The 20,866-nt window shown below is 34.9% G+C and overlaps 1 protein-coding gene across 1 annotated transcript in view; it reads right to left on the bottom strand.

Annotated features, from left to right (window-relative positions):
• Positions 1 to 20,866, bottom strand: part of LRP1B (LDL receptor related protein 1B) — a 1,573,107-nt gene that overhangs the window by 519,739 nt on the left and 1,032,502 nt on the right. The window contains exons 26-27 of the mRNA XM_036421500.2: positions 15,182 to 15,346; positions 14,226 to 14,470 (exon numbers count right to left, since the gene is read on the bottom strand). Of these exons, the coding sequence (XP_036277393.2) occupies positions 14,226 to 14,470; positions 15,182 to 15,346 (410 nt within the window). The remainder of the gene's footprint in view (positions 1 to 14,225; positions 14,471 to 15,181; positions 15,347 to 20,866) is intronic.

The following is a 20,866-nucleotide window of genomic DNA, read 5'->3' as shown; positions in this document are numbered from 1 at the left end:
GCTTGCCTGTGGGGATGGGGCCAAAACCAGAAATCTGACATCCCCCAAGGGATCCAGGAATGAGAGGGCATTCTGCAAAGTTGCTTTTGCTCGGCAGCTCCTGCCTTGATCGTCTGCCCCCTTCTGGTCAGTGCACATCATTGCTACCGTTTAGATGGTTGAATGGTCCCATGATCACTTAGGCTTTTACATATATAGATGATCCCTTAGGCAAATGTGGTCCACCGATTGTTTTTGTAAATAAGGTTTTACTGGCAGATAGTCGTGCTCATTATTTTATATTATCTATGGCTGCTTTTGCACTACAGTAGCAGAGTTAATTAGTTTCAACAAAGACCATATGGCCCACAAAACCTTAAAATATTATCTGGGCCCTTGCAGAAAAGTTTTATCAATGCCTGATATAAAGCAATTACTATTATGAGCGAAGCACTATAGCAAAATCCATTTTCAATACAGAGGTTGTAAAGTCATATGAGACCAAGATTGTCCCATGTATTTGTACCCAGAAGATGGAAAAGCTGATGAGTCAATGAAATGCTATAAGCAATCTTAACAGGTGGAATTCAAATATACCTGTGCCCACTGGGATCACTGACAATTTACATTACATAAACTCAAGTTGACTAAAGAACTTCAGAAATAAATATAACACTGCTCTTTACATTTATGTGTTGAATAAGTACTTATCAGACACCTATTTTTTCTACCTAGTCTTAAAAGGCTGGGATTTAATAGTAGATAGATATAATTCTTGAACCAAGGAGTTTGAGTTTGTACTCCAATCCTGTACGCTATTCTCCCCAATTCTATGGTCACTGGCTAATTTAGGATGTCTCCATCTCTTGCTTTAATTGCTGCACAAACTTCCTAACAATCTCTCCCTATTGTATACAGTTATTGTTGTAAAACACAGATTTGATCAGATTGCTGTCTAGCTTAAAAACCTCGTATGGCTTCCCACTGTCCAACTCCCAAAATCTCAGTCTTCTCTTTCACCATTTCCCCAATATCCCTCCACACTAGCCAGATTGGTCTATTTTCTGTTCCTCTTTATCTTCCCATTGTTAAAGATGTTATCAGTCTTTTAAATTTATAACATTTTTTAAAATATATTTTTATTGATTTCAGAGAGGAAGAGGGAGAGAGAGAGAGAAAAACATCAATGATAAGAGAAAATCATTGATTGGCTGTCTCCTGCAGCCCCCCACTGGGGATTGAGCCCCAAACCGGGGCATGTGCCTTTGGCCAGAATCGAACCTGGGACCTTTCAGTCCACAGGCCGACGCGCTAGCCATTGAGCCAAACCAGCTAGGGCTAAATTTATAACATTTTAACTTCAAATCATTTTTTTTTCACTTCTCTTTACTACGATATTTAATCACTTGTCAAGTATTATCAGGCTTTCTCTAAAATGTGTTTTTCTCTTTAGATTTTTAAATCCCACCTCTTCCAACATACAGATTTATTTCAACATCTTTAAATAACCTTCACATCACCGACACACTGTGGTGCTGCACAGAATATACCAATCTTTCTTTTCAAAGTACCAACCCATCTTCCATCCTCATCTATCACTTTTCTTATATATACACATTAGGCACATGGAAAAATGGACTCCTATTGTTCTCTAATATTATGTACACTAAAGGACTGGTGCACAGATTCATGCAGTGGTGGGGTTCCTCAGCCTGGCCCATGGGGATGGCGCCAAAACCAGCTCTCTGACATCCCTGAGGGGTCCCAGATTGTGAGAGGGTGCAGGCCAGGTTGAGGGACCCCACCAGTGCTTTTTTCATAAACCAGCTTTTTATTTTTTTCCTACTAAACATTTTCTAATCAGCAAATGCTTATTATTTCTATCAATGAATATTAATTTTAATTATTAACTATACATTAAGCAATTTATTATTTACACTCCTATTGTTAATTATCTGTGACATATATTCACATATTTTATATCAGTATATACTCCTCTCCCTATTAAATCAAGGTTGGCAAGTTTTCTTTTTGTTTTGCTTTGTTTTGTTTTGTTTTGTTCTTTATTGCTTTGTTTTCTGTAAAAGCCCAGATAGTAGTAAATATTTTTATAGTAACTATTCAACTGCTATTATAGCAAAAAGCAGCCATAAAACAATATGTTATCTGAAAATTTGGAAAATTAGTTCATCTACTAAAGCACATCATAATGCTAGGTGAAGAGACTAAATAATATATAATTGAAACACTTTATAGGAAAAAAATTAATTATGTAATCACACAAGACTAATGTGATCTATGAATAAAACAATATTAAAGTTAATTTCATATTTCAGACAGCCTATATTTAATTGCAGTCTATTTCTCATCAGCAAAAAATAAATTCTTTAAATACAAGTATTGTATCCATTAATTCCAAATAAAATATAAGCAAATTTGATGTATTATAAAACATGTATATTTGCTTACCTAATAAAATTATGCTTATATGAAAAAAAATTCACATGAAATAAAAAAAGACCCCAAATAGCTGCAGCAATATTGAGAAAAAAATAACAAAATTGAGAAAAAATACAAAATTACAAAGTTTGTAATATGTCAAGCTATATTACAAAGCCACTGTTCTCAAAACTGCTTGATACTGGCACAGAAGAGACATATAGACCAATGGAACAGAACACAGAACCAAGAAATCAACTCAGGTCATTACGCTCAATTAACATTTGACAAAGGAGGCAAGAACATACAATGAAATCAAGACAGTCTCTTCAATAAATGGTGCTGGGGAAATTGGACAGATACATGCAAAAATGAAACTAGACCACCAACTTACACCAAACACAAAATTAAACTCAAAATAGATAAAGGGCTTAAATGTAAGGTGGGAAACCATAAATATCTTAGATGAATCCAGAGGCAGCAAAATATTAGACATATGTTGCAGCAATTATCTTTTCTGATACATCTCCTAGGGCAATGGAAACTAAGGAGAAAAAAAAAAATGTGACCATCAAAATAAAAAGCTTCCACACAGCAAAAGAAATAATCAACAAAACAACAAGAAAGCCCACTGCATGGGAGAACATATTTGCCAATGGTATCACCGATAAGGGTGTAATATCCAAAATTTACAGGAAACTTATACAACTTAACAAAAGGAAGATAAACAAGCCAATCAAAAAATGGGCAACATGTCAAAAAATAGACACTTTTCAATAGTGGACATACTGAAGGCCAAGAGATATATAAAAATATGCTCAAAGTCACTAATTATCTGAGAGATGCAAATCAAAACAATAATGAGATACCATCTCACACCTGACAGAATGGCTATCATCAACAAATCAACAAACAAGTGCTGGGAGGATGTGGAGAAAAAGGAAACCTTATACACTGTTGGTGGGAATGCACACTGGTACGGCCACTGTGGAGAACAGTATGGAGCTACCTCAAAAAATTAAAAATGGAACTCCGATTTGACCCAGCAATTCCACTTCTAGGAATATAAACCAAGAAACCAGAAACACCAACCAGAAAGGATATATGCACCTCTACGTTCATAGCAGCACAATTTACAATAGCTAAGATTTGGAACTAGCCTAAGTGCCCATTGGCAGAAGAGTGAATTTAAAAAATGGTGGTATCTCTATACAATGAGATACTATACTGATGTAAAAAGGAAGGAACTCTTACTATTTACTATGGCATGGATGGACATAAAGAGCATTATACTAAGCAAAATAAGCCAGTCAGAGAAAGATAAATATCACATGATCTCACTCATTTTTGGAATACAATGAACAACATAAACTGATGAACAAAAATAGATCCAGAGACAGAGAAGCATTGAACAGACGGTCAAACTTCAAAGGAAAGGCAGGGGAGAGGGTGGGTAGAGATCAACCAAAGGACTTACTTGCATCATATAAGCATAACCAATGGACACAGACACTAGGGGGGGTGAGGGCATGTGCTGGGGCTGGGGGTGGCTGGGAGAGGTCAATGGGGGAAAAAGGAAACATATGTAATACTATATGTAATACTTTAAACAATAAAGAATTTTTTAAAATTTAAAATGGTGATACTGCTGGGACCGGTTTGGCTCAATGGATAGAGCGTTGGCTTGGGGACTGACTGGCCCTGGATTTGATTCCGGTCAAGGGCATGTTCCTTGGTTGCAGACATATCCCCAGTAGGGGGTGTGCAAGAGGCAGCTGATCAATGACTCTCTCTCATTGATGTTTCTAGCTCTCTATCTCTCTCCCTTCCTCTCTGTACAAAAATCAATAAAATATATTTATTAAAATGGTGATACTATTAGCATCTTTGGGGATAGAGGCCAGAGAGAATGCTAGTAGACTTCCTACAATGCACATATGCCCCCAAAGAACAAACAAACAAACAAACAAACAAACAAAAAACCTGTGAATTCTTTCCCAAAATTTAAAAAGGGCAGAAGTTTATAAGTTCTGGTCACGGAGTAGAACTACGGATTCTGAATCTTAATGGATCTGAATGAAGGACTCTAAATCACTTGGGTTTGCATGTTTGAGGCAAGTTCATACAACCTATAATAGGGAAGAAGTAATTTTGATTCCTTTCTTACTAATCTTTTCCACCACTCTAAGGTAGACTGTATTGTACCACATTTAAAAAATAGCAATTTATAAACTTAATATTTGCATATAAATTAATTTGCAGTTTAGTGGTTTGATATTTGTATTATATTTGCCAAAGAAATAATGCTAAATGTGATAACTATTTTTTTCAGTTGAACAAATAAAACCTATTCATTTATAATATGGTTTTAAGATGATACAGAGGATTCATTAAGAAACTAAATTAGCTGCTAGTCTTTATTACTGGCTCTGGGATCAAAAGACGGACTATCTGTCAAAGGAAAGAGGTATAAGATGAGAAATTGAGCTCCATGGAGATTTTTTATGTCAGCAGTTGGAATGAGATAGGAACATGTCTTTGGAATATTTCAATTCTCATTTCTCCTCTGAATTGCTCATGGCCTCTGTTCTCTCAGGCTCTCAGTACTGCAAGGTGTTCTGAGCATCTCATTAAAGAAGCCTCACAGGTTTTATCAAATCTCACCCTGCACCCATGCTTTGATTATCACCTGCCTTTCACCTCCCTTTAGTCAGAATTCTCATCCCTTGCAAGCTGGTGTTGTCAGCTATAAGTTAAGGCTGAAGTAGTTTGATTTAAGTGTTAGATAGGTTGCATACTAAAAATCTAAGTGTCCTATTGATAGTATTTAAATATATAAAATAAAGAGATACTATTAAACAATTAGGAAGACAATATTTTAAACAGAATTTATAATATATAGAAGGTTAGATAGTAGAAAGAGATAGGTAGGTAGGTAGATAGATAGATAGATAGATAGATAGATTTGTTTATATGACAAGTAGTTAGATTTTGGTATAGTAAAGCATGGAAGTGAATAATTACAGTAACCCGCAAATATTTAACATTCACCTCCACCACATTGAAACATGGTTTTAAAACTATTTCTTTTTTATGAGAAACACTCTTATTAATTATAAGAAAAAATGCTGCTTGTAACTCAATATATTAAGAGCCCTACATGAAGTCCCTCATTCTTCAAGTTTCATAAGTGATACTTTGTCCCTAAAGAAGCAATGATATTATTAATATTCTTAGAATCTATGTTTTTTTCAAAATAAATAAATAAATAAATAAATAAATCAGCCAGATTCTTATAAATTTTGTTAAGAAAAGTAATTTTCTATAAAAATATTTATTTTTGAAGCAATTGGAACCCCTTAAATCATTTCAATGTTAAAATTATTCAGAAACAGCCTGAGATTTTTCTTATCCTATAAAATAAGGAGCTAATATGCTAATTAGACCAAACAGCGGAAAGACTCTCTGGATAAAGCTGGGGCTGCGAGGGCAGACCAGGGCTGAGAGGGCCGAATCCCTGGCACAAATTTTGTGCATTGGGTCTTTAGCAATGTCATAACATGATAGGTGATTGCCATAAAAATTGATAGAAAGAATAAAGGTTCAAAAAATGGAATAATTTATTTTCATCACAATATGCTAGAAAATGTACTGTGTCATAAGCATTATTTTACTTTTCTTACTGGCAATTTTTGTTTATAAAAATAAATTACCCTCATTTTACAGATAAGTAAACTTAATTTTGAAAAAGGGGAATCAATCTTATACTCACACAGATATTAAGACAGGAATAATATTTTGGATATCAGGGTAGGAGCTCCAGCAATTAATTATTCAAACTACCTCTTTAAGTGAAGCAATTCACTTACACCCATACATTCATTCCTGAACAATCCTCAGATGCCTGAAAACAGGACTGGGGGATGGGTCCTGGCTTAGAGTGTAATTTTTGTAAGTATTAATCAAATTGTAACTACAAAGAAACTTCTCGTGCCTCATTGCATTTCTATTCTGTCTGACTTTTCTAAGGGATATTTTCATATTAATGTGTTATATAAAACAGTTTGTATGTTTGTGGGTTTTCAGAACAAAATTAAAAAGGATGGATGAGTCTGAAAGCCTGTTTTTGAAAGTAAAATAAAATAGTCTATGGAAAATAGTATTATTTTTACCAATAAATATTTATTAAGTTCCCATTATTAAGCTCAATTCAGAGGAAAAATTCCTTCAAGGAGAGAAAAAAAAACACACATTTGTAATTGGTGAAAATTAATGGATAAATATTTGCAACACTATATTTAAAGTGGCAATCATATTCTTGAATTATTTCAAGAAAAGATTCCAATCAAAGCAGCTAAAGATAGCAACATGGAAGAAAACTATAAACACAAAAAGCTGAGTGGTGGAATCTTTCTGGATTCATGAACAAATTCAACTCCACTATGTGTTAAGTCATAACCGAGGCTGTGATTAAGAAAACGTGTTTGGGCTGAGAGAGGACAGGGAGGAGGATGGCCCCCCTGCTCAATGGGGGAAGATGTACATACAAAAGAAGACATTTACATTTTCTCCAAGTTTACAGAGGACTCTCCTCACAAGGAGAGGGTAAGACTGGCCAATAAGTTGCTTTTTCAAAGGGTGGAAAAAAACAAACACAGAGAATAATATTTCATAACACAGGAACATTTTATAAAATTTACATTTCAGTGTCCATAAATAAATTTTTACTGGAACATAGCCACACTCATTCATTTCTGAATGGCTGATTTCACACTACAACAGCAGAGTGAAGATTTGCAACAGAGACCATATGGCTCATAAAACCTAAAATACTTACTATCTAGCTTTCTGGGGATTAAGTTTGCTAGCCACTTCCCTTAAGCCATTACAGTGTCTCTATGTCACACTGTGATTGTGAAGCCTATTACAAACACTAGAAAATTAAAGCCATCCCTAATTACTTATTTTCTGCCCAACCTTCCCCGCTCCACAAACCTCTATCAGTATTTTTAATTGATTTTGCCTCTAAGTATATTTCAATAATACATTCTCTCTGGTCTTATGACAATATCCCAGATGTAGGCATCAAGAACCTCCTGAATGAAGTAGCATCTTTACTAGTTTCTTACCTGCATCCTTCTTCCCCACAACCTCTACCTTGCACAGATGGAGTTTAGTTTCTAACATGCAAAGCTGCTCTTTTCACTGCTTTGACAATTATTTTTAATGCTTTCCTCCTTCCCTTTGGACAGCAGGGTTCTTAAGGCAAAGCAGCATTCCCTGGAATTTGTTTAAAATGCAAAATCTCAAGCCATACCCTAGTCTTACTGAATCAGAAGCTTTTGAGTAGAGCCTAGAAATCTGTGTTATAATGAGGCCTCCAGGTAATTTTAATGAAAACTGAAGTTTGAGACCATTATAATCACTTATTGTGATAAAAACTGAAATTCCTTTATGAGGGGAATAAGTAAATATCACCTTGCTTGCTACTTTCTGCAGTCTCTGGTTTCCCGTTTATGGCACCCTTATCTCTAGCTTCTTCAATTTGCAAACAAGGAAACAAGATCCAGTAAGTTGCCTCAGGTAAGGAGGCTAGTGAGTGAGAGAGGAAGACATTAAACTAGGCTAAACCCAAAGTCTTTTTAGGACCACATACTGCTAAGTTTTAAAATATATTTACTCTACTCACATTCAATTTATCCATAATAATTATTTTATTAATCTTAGTTATTAATGTAGTCTGTTCCTCTTTTAGACGATAAATTCCAAAAAGGTAAGAATGCTTGTGGCTAGTGAATGCCTCAATAAAACTTCACTCCCTACCGCCATGTGGTGATATGACAGAACTATCCCAAGACGATTCTCAAAAAACATGAAACCAATTTCTTCTGACTGAAGCGCAAGTGGTTAAGCAAGAGCTCTGGGATGGCATTCCATGAGGTCACATACTGGGCAATCACCCTCTTTCCATTAGTCCGTGAGCAAAGTCCTTCACATTTCTCTGTCTTAGATTCTCTGTCTGTAAAACTGTATTGCTAGTAATCTTATGAAATTACAATGAAGATTAGCAAGTAAAAGGTGCTACTAGTATTATAATCATCAATGTTGTTATGAATGGTTTAGCTAGACTCTACAGTTTATACAATAGAGTCTAATTATTAAATAAATAAATGGCACTCCATTAATCAAATATTTTACACTTTAGCAGGGTTGACAAAACAGAGTTAGGAAAAAAACAAACACCATACAACGTCTAAGTGAGTGTTGGAGAAGGAAAAACTGAATTGTGTAAAAATTTGGTTTTGAAGTGAGGAAATCTCTCAGCAGTTCTGCTATTTCTGTGTATATTAAGAGTAATAGCTATAAAACACTAATAAAAACATATGTGCATATCATCCTTGATATTACAAGGCCATGATCATGAAACCGTTTTTATCGAATGCTTAATTATGCAAGCCCAAATCTCATTATCCAAACAAAAAACTAACATACAAATCAAAAGGCTTTCACTAGAGGCCCAGTGCACAAATCCGTGAATGGGTGGGGTACGGTTAGCCCTCCCCGTTAGGGTCAATTGGGCTGGGCCAGCCAGGGTGAGAGGACAAAGGAAGTTGGCAGGCCAGCCCTGCCCTGACTGGAGTTGTGGTGGCAGATCAGGGACCGGGCCGACCTGCCACAGGGAGGGAACAAGGGCAGTGGGTGGGCCCCTGGTTGAAGTCCCAGTGGAACTCCTTATATGGGATGTTATTGTTGCTGTTGATTTTAATATATTCAACATTAATTTAATTAATAATTGTGTTTGTTTAGTGTTAAAAATATATTTATATTAGGTGACTTTATAAATGTAAATTTGTTACTTAACTTCAGCTTAATACTCTCCAGGTTTATTCATGCTATCACAAAAGGTAAGATTTTATTTTTTTTTTTTTTCTGGCTGAGTAGTATTCAATTGTATAAAGGTACCACAGGTTTTTTATTCACTCATCTACTGATGGGCACCTGGACTGCTTTCAAATTTTGGCTATTGTAAATAACATTGCAATGTGCATACATATTTTTTAAAATCAGTATTTCAGCTGTATTTTGATGCATTCTCAGAAGTGGAATCATTGAGTCATAAGTCAAAACATTATTTCTAATTTTTTGAGGAAACTCCATAGTGTTTTTCATAGTGGCTGCACCAAGCAGCACCCACCAAAACTCTTAAATATGGAAAATATACATATGTATAGATATATACAATGAAGTTATTAATAACAGAATGAAAACAAATTTAAATTAAACTAAATGTCCAAAAATAAATGAATAGATGAGAATATTTTTGATAATCATGTGATGTGAAAATATGTAGTTATTAAAAATTAAATCCATAAGGCATTAATAACAACAGTGGAGGATGCTGTGTCAAAAAAGATACAAAATTAAAAATGAAATACAATTTTAAATTAGAAGAGATACAAAAGCTTTCTGTGTTCAGAAGGAAATGGAACAGGGACTATGGATTGGTCATGCTCATTGGAACCCTCGTGCTTCTTTGAGGACCTTTACTGCTCTGAGCTAGGTTATTGCACTTCCCTGAGTATCAGTTTTCTCATGGAAAGTGGGACTAACTATCTTATTAGATGTCTCTGATAATTTGGGGAAAAAGTGAAAACTAAATAGCACATCAATAAATAGTGATAGTTCTGCTTATTATTGTGTTATTTAACATCTCTGTTGCAACAACTAGAAGAAAAAACATTGAAATGCTTGTTGCCTTGGGAGCTGGGAAAATGGGTGTATGTTTTCTCTGTTCTCTGCTTTTCTGCATTCCAAAAGTTATCTGTAATGGGGAAATATTTAGAAATTCTATTTTATGATATTAGATAATCTTTTAAATATTCCTTTTACACTATATGTGAATCTGCTACTCACTGTGTCTATGAGCAGGTGTTAGGTGGTAACCTAACTACGGACAGAATAATTCAATGGTCTAGTCATCTGAACACACGTGCATTCTCCTGATAGATCAACCATATTACTCATCTTGATAGGTATGAGTCACATTTTTGTTGGTATTTTTCTTGAAACAAATTAGTATAACATAGAAAATCAATCAATTAAGCCCATTATAATGTATTTAAATGTGAGAAAAATGTATTCAGAATGTCTCAAAAAACTAATGCAACAAAATTTCAACAAGACAGGATAATGACATGATTGCAACAACTGCTACTTTTTTAAAATTTTTATTATTTATGTATATGAACACATAGCACTGATTATGTGTGAGAAATTGTTCTAAGAACTTTGCACATATTAACTGTTTTTATTATATTATGTCAAATGACTATTAATATCATGTTTACTAGAACCTAGGATGTAGATACTATTATTATCTCTAGTTAAAAGTTAAGGAAACTGAGGCTCAAAAAGGTAAAGTATCTTGCACATACAATTAGAAATTGTAGGGCTGAGACAAGGTCATGCCATTAACAATAAGCTGAACTTCCTCATATTATAAAAGATTTTAAATTTTAGAATTAAAATAGCCACCACTGCTTGTTTACATTGTATATGTTTAAGCTTTTTTCTTGAGTTCCTATAACAACATTAAGAACCAAAGGATCTAAAATAGATTTTTTTTTAAAGTTCTGCTTAAATCCAATAACCAAACTTGAAACTTGTACACAAGATGAATAATTACTTGTAAGAAAACTGGTGTTAAGACTTGTATTAATTTCCTGCTTGGCGGATTACATAACTTTAAATAAGATTTCTAACCTTTATTTTTTAATTTGTGAAATACATATATCAATTTTATAGCACTGAATGTCATGTATTATTAAAAATATATTATTTTGTCATGCACCTCACATTAATTACAGAAAGCAGGTGCTATTGTTATTTTACTTGTGTTAAAGCTGAGCTTGGTCACCATTTTCATTGCTGTAATTTTATACTTGGTAATAAAATGGTCATCTTTTTATTTATGTGGCATGGGAAATGCTACTCCACAGAGGCACATCACAGATAGATAATGTCTGTTATACACTCAGTGATACTTACAATGGGGGAAAGTAGAATGTTCTCTGATTATTCTCAGAATTGGAAACTGACTGAATTTCACTTAAGAAATAGCAAGTTCTCATTATAGGTGACATTCTCTAAAAGTATATAATGACTAGAGTATCTGGCCTGAATCCTGGGAATATATCTTAAATGACATCCACAATAGTAAAAACTTCCCTATTTTGTGCAAAGTGGAGAGGTCACATATAAATCATTTTTTTTTTAAGTTAAGATGTCAAGAACATTTCTCCTCAACCTATTGAATTACACTGAATGTCTCACTTCCTTTTTATATATGTGAAAATATTAGAAAAGCTGGAAAGTATCATGTTCCTTCCCATCCTATGAATTTGTGAGGGGTCTTTTTAAAGTGGGCAAATCAGACAGTCAGTTCATAAATGAAATACACTGATCCTATTTTTGAAGGAGGGGAATGATGTAATACATAGACCCAGGCCATTTTTCATGGTCCCATTTATTTAAACTGCTTTCAACATAAAAATTACAGTTCCTACAAAATCCAGAACAGCCTAGGGAATAAAATCTATATATCTATATATATAAAAGCCTAAGCAACCAAACAATGGAATGACTGACCAACAAAAGGCCAAATGGCCAGTCAGCTGGTTGCTATGACATGCACTGACTACTATGGGGCAGACACTCAACACAGGAGCTGCCCCCTGGTGGTCAGTGCGCTCCCACAGCCAACCTCCCATGGCCACCCAACCTCCTGCAGGCTCCATCCCCCTGACCCCAGCTGGCCAACCTCCCATGCTCTCTCTCCTTGACCGGCCCCCCTGATCAACCCCAAGGGGTAGGCCAATTGGCCAACTTCCCATGGTTGCTCCCCCTAATCCTCCCTGATCACCAGCCAGGCTAAAGGACCCCAGCCATGCACAAATTTGTTCACCTGACCTCTAGTATGTACATATCTTGCCTTTATAAAAATAAAAGTTGATCCTATTTTGTAAGTGTTTCTATTCCACATACTGGTGATTTATTACTAGGTTCTCCTCCATGCTGAAGTGAGTTATAGAGAAGAATATCTTTTTTCATTATATCAGTTTCCCATTGCTGGTCAGACTTATTATTTCTTGACTAATTTCAATTTAGTTAAATCCAATATATTTATGAAACGCCTCTTAAGTACAACAATGATAATCTTTATTTCCTCTGTGATATCTTCATACTTTGCAGGTTTGTAGGATGAAGGAGTACAGGAGTTAAGGGTGATGAGGGGGGATTAAGTGATGACTCACATATTCCAGGGTATGTAGAAACTCCCATGTGGCAAAGAAGGATCGACTATATATGAAAACTGAAATTGAGAAATTGAAAGTATCTGGGAAGAGACCTAGATTCAATCAAACTATATCAGAGATATGGAACAGAAACTTTTATAGATGAGGACATTTTGATGAGGGAAATAGTATCCAGGGAGAATAAAGACCAAGTACCCAAGAATAATGAAGGGTAACCATGAAATTTATGGACCATAGAGGTGGGTATTTTTAGTCAAGTCTAGCAGGAGACAATATAACATGAATTCAAATAAGGCTTGAAGTGTGATCCATAAGACAGAAATATCAGTGAAGTAGAAGATCTGCTTAATCTACACTGAAAGAGGGAAAAAGGAGAAAATGTACTCTCTGCAGGAAAGAGCTCGCCAACTTTCCTATGTCTCACATAAAAATATGCTAATGAAAAGAGAACGTTATTTGCATTGGAATAAGTTTTCCATAAGTTATGATACATATCATAATGGGGAAGCATCAGGCAAGAGGTACAAAAAATGAACTGTGGTTACACTAAATGGCCATGGCATCCAAAAAAAAAAAAAAAAGACAGAGAGAGAGAGAGAGAGAGAGAGAGAGAGAGAGAGAGAGAGAGAGAGAGAGAAGAAAAAGAAATGTGAGACAGATTTAAGATCAAACATTAAGTGAAGGAAATAAAATCACAAACCTAATATGAAGATTACTATTGTACCAAAATGTGGAATACATGGAGCGAGGTAGCAGACATGTTCATGTGAACCCAATTCTCTTAAAATGGATAAACTCTAGCAGGTGATTTATCCTTTCTCTTACTCACACCATTCTTTCTTCTCCCAATATGCTACACAGTGACTGCTTGGGGGCTAACATAAGTGTGTCCTGGGTGCTTTCCTCCAATTTACTAATCATCCTGAGATAAGAGATTCAAACTCCCCAAAGTATCTGTTATTGAGGCAATAGCAATGACTAAAATTGTGGAGAGTTGGTGTAAAACCCTTAATTTCTAATTTACTTTCTCATTTATTTATTACATTGATCATGGTGACATTGGTCAAGATGAACATACAGGTTTCAGATGTGGGTTTCTATGTTAGAAGATCTGTATATTGCACCATGTGTCCACTACCCAAGGTCACAACTTCTCCTACCCAAGGTCACCTTATATTAGGATGCCCTTCTCCCACCACCCCCTTTTCTCAACACCACACTGTTGTTTTTGTTCACGAGTTTCAGTATTATGAGTGAAATCTTATGTAAAACTCTTAATTTCTAAGATTTCTCTCTATATATGTGAAATAAATAAAAAAGGAAATAAAAAATATCCTGAGCTCATTAAAATAAAGGCTTGAACCACTCTCATCCTACAATATACATAAAATATTAATAACTGTTAAATTGGAACAGCTATTTTACAGTTCAAAAGTTATACGATGGAGGTAAAAATACTTTCTGGGTGGTTAATTCATAGCAATCACTTACCCTGTGGCTGACGACTAGGATGGTATATCTGAAGGTCAAATGGCTGTGCACTGGTTTTCTGAATCACACTGACATTCTGGCCTGTCCACTTATTGGCTTTGGACAATGTGTTGGTCCTCCAGTCCGTCCAGTAGACCTCACTCCCATACAGAGACACAGCAAAGGGATGAGAAAGGTATTCGTGACCACGGATGATTTCTATCATTCCCGTTCCATCGTAGAGGGCTGAATAAATAGCATCTGACCTACAGAAGGGCAAATACATCAGTCGTTTATCAAAACTCATGATTCATTTGCCTCTCAGCACAACCATTATGGCTTGTTGCAGTTTAGGTTCTTACAAGGGTATTTCTTGGATCACATGATCTCACACATCTAGAGGAAATAATGAACAATATAAACAGATGCAGGGAAAGAGAACCAGTAATCAGACTCTCAAACCTCAGAGGGAAAGTAAGGGTGGATGTGGGTAAAGGGAAGAGATCAACCAAAGGACTTGTGTGCATACATATGGGCCTAGCCAGTGGCCATGGACAACGGGGGTTGAGGGAGGGGCTATAGCTAGGGAGGGGTTTGGGATGGGAATGGGGGAATAAGGACAATTATGTGAGACCATAATCAATTAAAAAAAAAAAACAACCTCACTCAAATAATATAGTGATGTGATTTTATTTCTTAGATAGATGATGAAAATACTTTTGTGAACCTGTATCTAATTTGTGCCAGGAAAAAAAAAAAAAAAAAAAAAAAAAAAAAAAAAAAAAAAAAAAGCCAGCATAACAAAAACAAACAAAAGCCACCAATTGCCAGAAAATCACCATAATAAAACCAAACAAAAATCACCACCTATTTCAATGTGTGTATATATCATGCATGGATACTAGAAAACGTTTTGGATCTGTAAATGTCATCTGAGGAAGGGAACAGAAAACACAGAACAAAGATCGTTTTTAAACCTGGCATCTGTCCAGACTATCCTCTTTTCAAAGTGGTCCACAGTTAGTCCATTAGGCCACGCCCCCGTTTTCATGTCTTTGTAGATGGTTTTCCTCCCAGCACCACTCATGGAGGCAGATTCAATGCGAGGGAAATTGGCATCCCAATCTGTCCAGAAGAGAATTCTGAAGAAGAAGGAAATGCTATCGTTTCAGTCGCTCATTTCACAAATATTTTTTAATGCCTACTGTATACTAGGCACTGGCTAGGTAAACAGACACAAGAGGAAAATGGAGGAATTCTCTACCCTCCGGGGGTTTAGAGTCCAGGGGAGGAGACAGACCAAATAAACACATGAATACATAACTATGTGATTACAGCTTCTAAATATTTTGAAGAAAGTGTGTTATTAGAACAGCAGGTGAATAACCTACTTAGAGATGGTAGTAAAGGAAAAATGCACTTAGAGGAAGTATGATAATAGTCACACAGAAAGATGAGGAGGGCAGAATAAGAGCATGCCAAGGAAAATAAACAGCAGATATAAAGGCAGTAATGGGGGTGTGGGTGTGGTCAACTTGAACTGAAATAAGGTCAATGTATCAGAACTACGATGAGTGAGGAGGAAAGGAAAATATGATAAAGTTGAGGGTGATTTTATGGGTCTTGTGGGATAAGACTATTACTTGGAATTTTATTGAAAGGGAATATGAAACACAATTAGGCAGAGAAACATGATATTATATATAACTGGATTACATTGAGACAAGGGTATGCTATGTCAGGTGGTTATTTCAAAAGATTAGTCAAAGATGATAGTGGTTTGGATGGTTACATGATGAAAAGTAAGTGAATTCGAAACACATTTTGAAGGTAGAATTGCCAGGCCTAGCTGATGATTGAATATAGGGTCTGAGGTAGAGAATGGAATAGTAGGTTTTGTTGTTTTAGCAGACTCAGAGTGAGAATAGGAAGAGGGCATGCAAGAAATCCATTGAGTGATAAGGGGGAAAATGAAGAGGAGCAGATTTTAAGAGCTGGTAATTGAGTGTGGGTGGTGTGGACAGCAATCACAAATTTAGCTTTGATTTTTTTGATGCTGAGATTTAAAGGCAACAAGAAAAACATGTCCAGGCATCTGACATGTATGACAGGGAGAATGTCAGAGAAGAAGTCCTAAGTATGGAAGTCATCAGCATGGATATGATATTTAGATTCACATGAGTGGAAAAGATCATGTAACAGGATCTAAAAGAAAAAAAGAAGGAAATCATGTACATTGATATATACAAATATGCGATTGTCACAATACATGTTTTTAAGTTAAAGACCATTACTTTTTGTTTAACCGAATCCTAAGTGTAACTCTAGAAATTCATGGTACAGAAAGAGTTCTTCCACACAATAGGCATTCAATGTGATGTGTCATAGATTTTATTTTTAAAGCTGACACATAATGGATGGTTTATGTTTAATCGACAGTGACCTAAAGTGCTTAAACATGTTTCTATAGTTTTTATGTAATATGGGTTACTTAGCAGTTCCACAGTCATTACAACAGCTAACATTGTTTTGAGTGCTTACTACATGCTACCTACTATTTTTAGCTTTATAGAGATTATCTTATTTCCTAGACCATGAGGCAATGGCTAGTTATCAGTGTTTTACAGATGAGAACACTAGTTTAGAGAAGTTAAATCACTTGATCAGGGCTACGTAGCTAGCAAGAGGCAGATGGAAATGGGGAACCAGACAATCTAATTTATATCCTTATTCATTTTTAAATATATTAATGCTATATATTTAAATATATTAATATGTAATATATACATATATATTGTTGATTTAAGAGAAAAAAAGAGAGGGAGAGAGAGATAGAAACATCAATAATGAGAGAGAACCATTGATTGGCTGCCTCTTGCACGCCTCACATGGGATGTACCACAACCCAGGGATGTACCCTTACTGGAAACTGTGACCTCCTGCTTCATCTGTCATCGCTCAACCACTGAGCCATGTTGGCTGGGCTATGTTCTTAGGCTTTTAACATCTAACTCTGTAATGTCATTAAATAAAATAACAAAGGGAAAGCATCCAGTATAGGGTAAGGGCATGGCTAGTTGCTTTCTCTACTTTGGTAGTGGAGCCCAGTGGGTAGCATGGGGATTTGGTAAAAGAGGACACAGAGGACCAGAGGTGAACTGACAGTCCAGCAAACTTTCTTATTATTAGTTCTGAACACATTTTGGAGAGAAGTGGTAAAATCATTGGTAAGAAAAATGTGTTCTTTGTTATAATTACATACGTTTGCTATTTTTCAACTCTTCCATTGTTTTGATTGATCCTTATTTGATGGATTGCCTTGAATAGTAACATAATACACTGGAACAGAATTTAAAATCCAATTAAACGAATCTTGTTTTTTAAAAATTATTACGTCTATATAAGGAAATGTTGAGTGGTATAAAACTACTCATTTTGCCTTCAAGTTTTGAGAAGCATTTTGTCTCTTTTAGAATATAAGAATTAAAAATTTGAAATGATTAGAGGGCAATTCAAAATGTTATGTAATCAATTTAGTAAGTATATGTGCTAAAAGAACACATGAACAACGAAGATATAGACCTTGACAGAAATGGAAGTTCAAGAAATGTTATTAAATGATGTGTCAATGATGAATTACGGCAATGCATATGTTTTTTTTGTCAGGCCAACCTGCAATCAAGGTTGGGATATGTCACTCCAGCATAATTAATCTCAGACTCCATCATCTCTTCTGTAAATGATAAAGTATAACAGTCATAATTGTTGGGATCATTTCATGAGGTGATGGATATAAATAATTTATTGAACAAGATGGCTAGCACATAGAAAATAGTTGTGTTTGTACAAGCATAATAAACATGCACATATTCACAGAGAATATTTTAAAAGATAAAACTCAGTCTCTCCAAACTGTTAAAGAAATGAGGAATTATAAGTAATGCTAATGCCAATGCTTAAGTGTTACAGGAGCATCTTTGTGAACAAAGATTCACTTTATAAAGTAACCATGAGTGAAAGCCATGAGAAAAGAATTCAGAGAGGTAGGTCAAAAGATTTGGTTTATATCGCAGAATGAATCTCAAATAATGTGTTTATATATTTTTTTAATAATTTTAATTTCATGGGTAGCTTTAGGAGTTTACACAACTCTGATGATGGGACCATATGCACAAAACAACATTCAAATTATTCATTTTTTTAACCACCAAATATTTGAATAAATTAAACTGTTGTGAAATAAAAGAAACATTATTATACCAGGACAATGTATTTATATTTTTATAGTTTTGTGAAGGAAGTGAGGGAGTTTTTATGCAGTTCCTTTTAATTTGTGTATTTGAACATTTTTATAACAAAGATTTAAAAGTGCCGAAACCGGTTTGGCTCAGTGGATAGAGCATCAGCCTGCAGACTGAAAGGTCCCGGGTTCGATTTTTGTCAAGGGCATGTACCTTGATTGTGGGCACATCCCCAGTAAGGGGTGTGCAGGAGGCAGCTGATTGATGATTTTCTCTCATCGATGTTTCTAACTCTCTATCCCTCTACCTTCCTCTCTGTAAAAAATCAATAAAATATATTTAAAAAATGATTTAAAAGTGAGAATAACTAAAAATTAAATACATAATTTTTTTTTAAATGTATTAGAGGACATTTATAAAATCTTTCTATTGGAAATTTTTTTTTTTCTGGAGAGACTAATGTTTAAAGATAGAATTGTTTTGTGTGGAAAAAAATACTAATCTAGAAATATAAGCATAAACTAACTTATAAGCAGCATATAAACAGAAAAAAATATATATAGGTAGATACATAAAATGTTTCCAGTTAAAATGGAACAAAAGTTAATTAATATGAAGCTGTTAAGCTATTTAATTAAGTAGTTGAAAGTCCTTTCTTGAAAACAATGAATATAAAATGAATTCTATGTTTCTCTTCAAATTTACTTTTCCATGAACACTTCTTTTTAGTGACACGAGTTGTTGTTAGCTTTCCTTTAAAGTTAGTGTTCAAAAAATAATATTTAAAATAAAAACTAGAACAATATAGCACCCATCAATTTTATGGTGATATCTTGATAAACAAGGTAAATCAGAGAGATTTTGCAAATTTGAAAAAAAATAAATAATAATCCCTAAAATAAGCACAGTGAATCTGAGTTATAGGTACTCGGAATACCTATAAGCTACCACCAGATCTAGCCAAATGGAGACCCAGTGTCTCCTTTAAATCTTTCTACTTGAAAAAATTCTGCCTTATGTGGGTGTGGCAACTCCAACATGGGTATCAGCACCCTGCAAATATGTGTGCTCTGTGTGTAACTTTACCAAAAAAAGGTACTGTGGACTTGTAAACAGATGTTTCCAGTGGACTGAAGAAAATATGGCTTGGGACAATTTTCAGCACTCTAAAATGAGTGAGCCCTTCAATTTTTATTTATTTTTTTTTTTACCAAATATAGCCACATTAAATTTTTCTCCTGTCCTGGTCACCATTACTCTAATCTTTCATCATTTCTAGTGGGACATTTCCAACACTTATTATAAAATAACATGTTCTAGAATTAGTTCCCCTAATAGTATTCTTAATCTTACCATACATCAGTTTACAATCAATTTAAAAAGTTGATTTCAAGGATAATTGTTTCATAAAATTCTAGGCATTCTTGTGTATCACACACAGTGGTACTTCAAGAGAATATTTTTCCCACATTACTTTCTTTTTATTGTTACAATGTATCAGCAATTCAATGATTGCACTATTTCTTCACATACACAAAAACTGAATATCCTTTTTTACAGGACATATGGAAATGTTCAGCCACATTGCTTTTCAAAAAGAGTCTACAGTCTACTGACTCTACAGTTCCTGCATTCATGGGTTAGTTAGTCTGTATCAGGAATAAATTAGGCCAATAGACCATGAACGAATTGTACCATCACCGGCATGAAAAGGCCATTATCATCTCTCAGGCTGCAGAAGGTGAAAATAAATGATATTGGCAAAGAAGGAGGTTACTTATCTATACTGTAGGTCTACTTAAACCATCGATGCCTTATTAGTTTTGTTTAAGAACACTCCCAGATAAAATTCAAATTTTATTTAGATGTCTTATTAATCTCCATAATTATTATACCTGCTTTCAGCAATTGCAATTGTTATAGCAGAGTCCAGTTTCTCTGACAAAGGAAAACTAAATGCCAGCAGGGAAGCAGGAAGACACCACACAGTTACACAAAAATAAAGGCAACGGAAGTTGGAGCACTGAAGTGAGTGCTGCTTGATGTATTCCAAAGTCCCTGGTGCTTGTTACTCCCTAATAATATACTCTATGCTTAAAGAGATTCGTGTACTCATTCAGGTCACCTTAGAAATAAGAATATTCCCTTAAAGTGGAATCAACAAAAAAAGTCTCTTCCCTAGCACCCCCCAATTTACCACCTTGGAGTAACTTGTCACTTGAGATACTGAGTCAAACTCAGAGTCTTGCAAAGCTGTAGCATGATGAAAAATATGCCTTATAACATAAAATAAAGACCAGTGGATTCTATGCTTAGGATGCAGAGTAGTCGATTAAGAACATTTCTTTTTTGGTATCCGTAAAATAGGTCACAAAGACCTTTATTGCTATATGAACTTTATGTGATATAAATGTGTTTTAT

This window comes from Pipistrellus kuhlii, unplaced genomic scaffold, assembly GCF_014108245.1.
Source record: "Pipistrellus kuhlii isolate mPipKuh1 unplaced genomic scaffold, mPipKuh1.p scaffold_m20_p_7, whole genome shotgun sequence".
Lineage (NCBI taxonomy): Eukaryota > Metazoa > Chordata > Mammalia > Chiroptera > Vespertilionidae > Pipistrellus > Pipistrellus kuhlii.
This window is presented reverse-complemented; position numbering and strand designations above follow the sequence as displayed.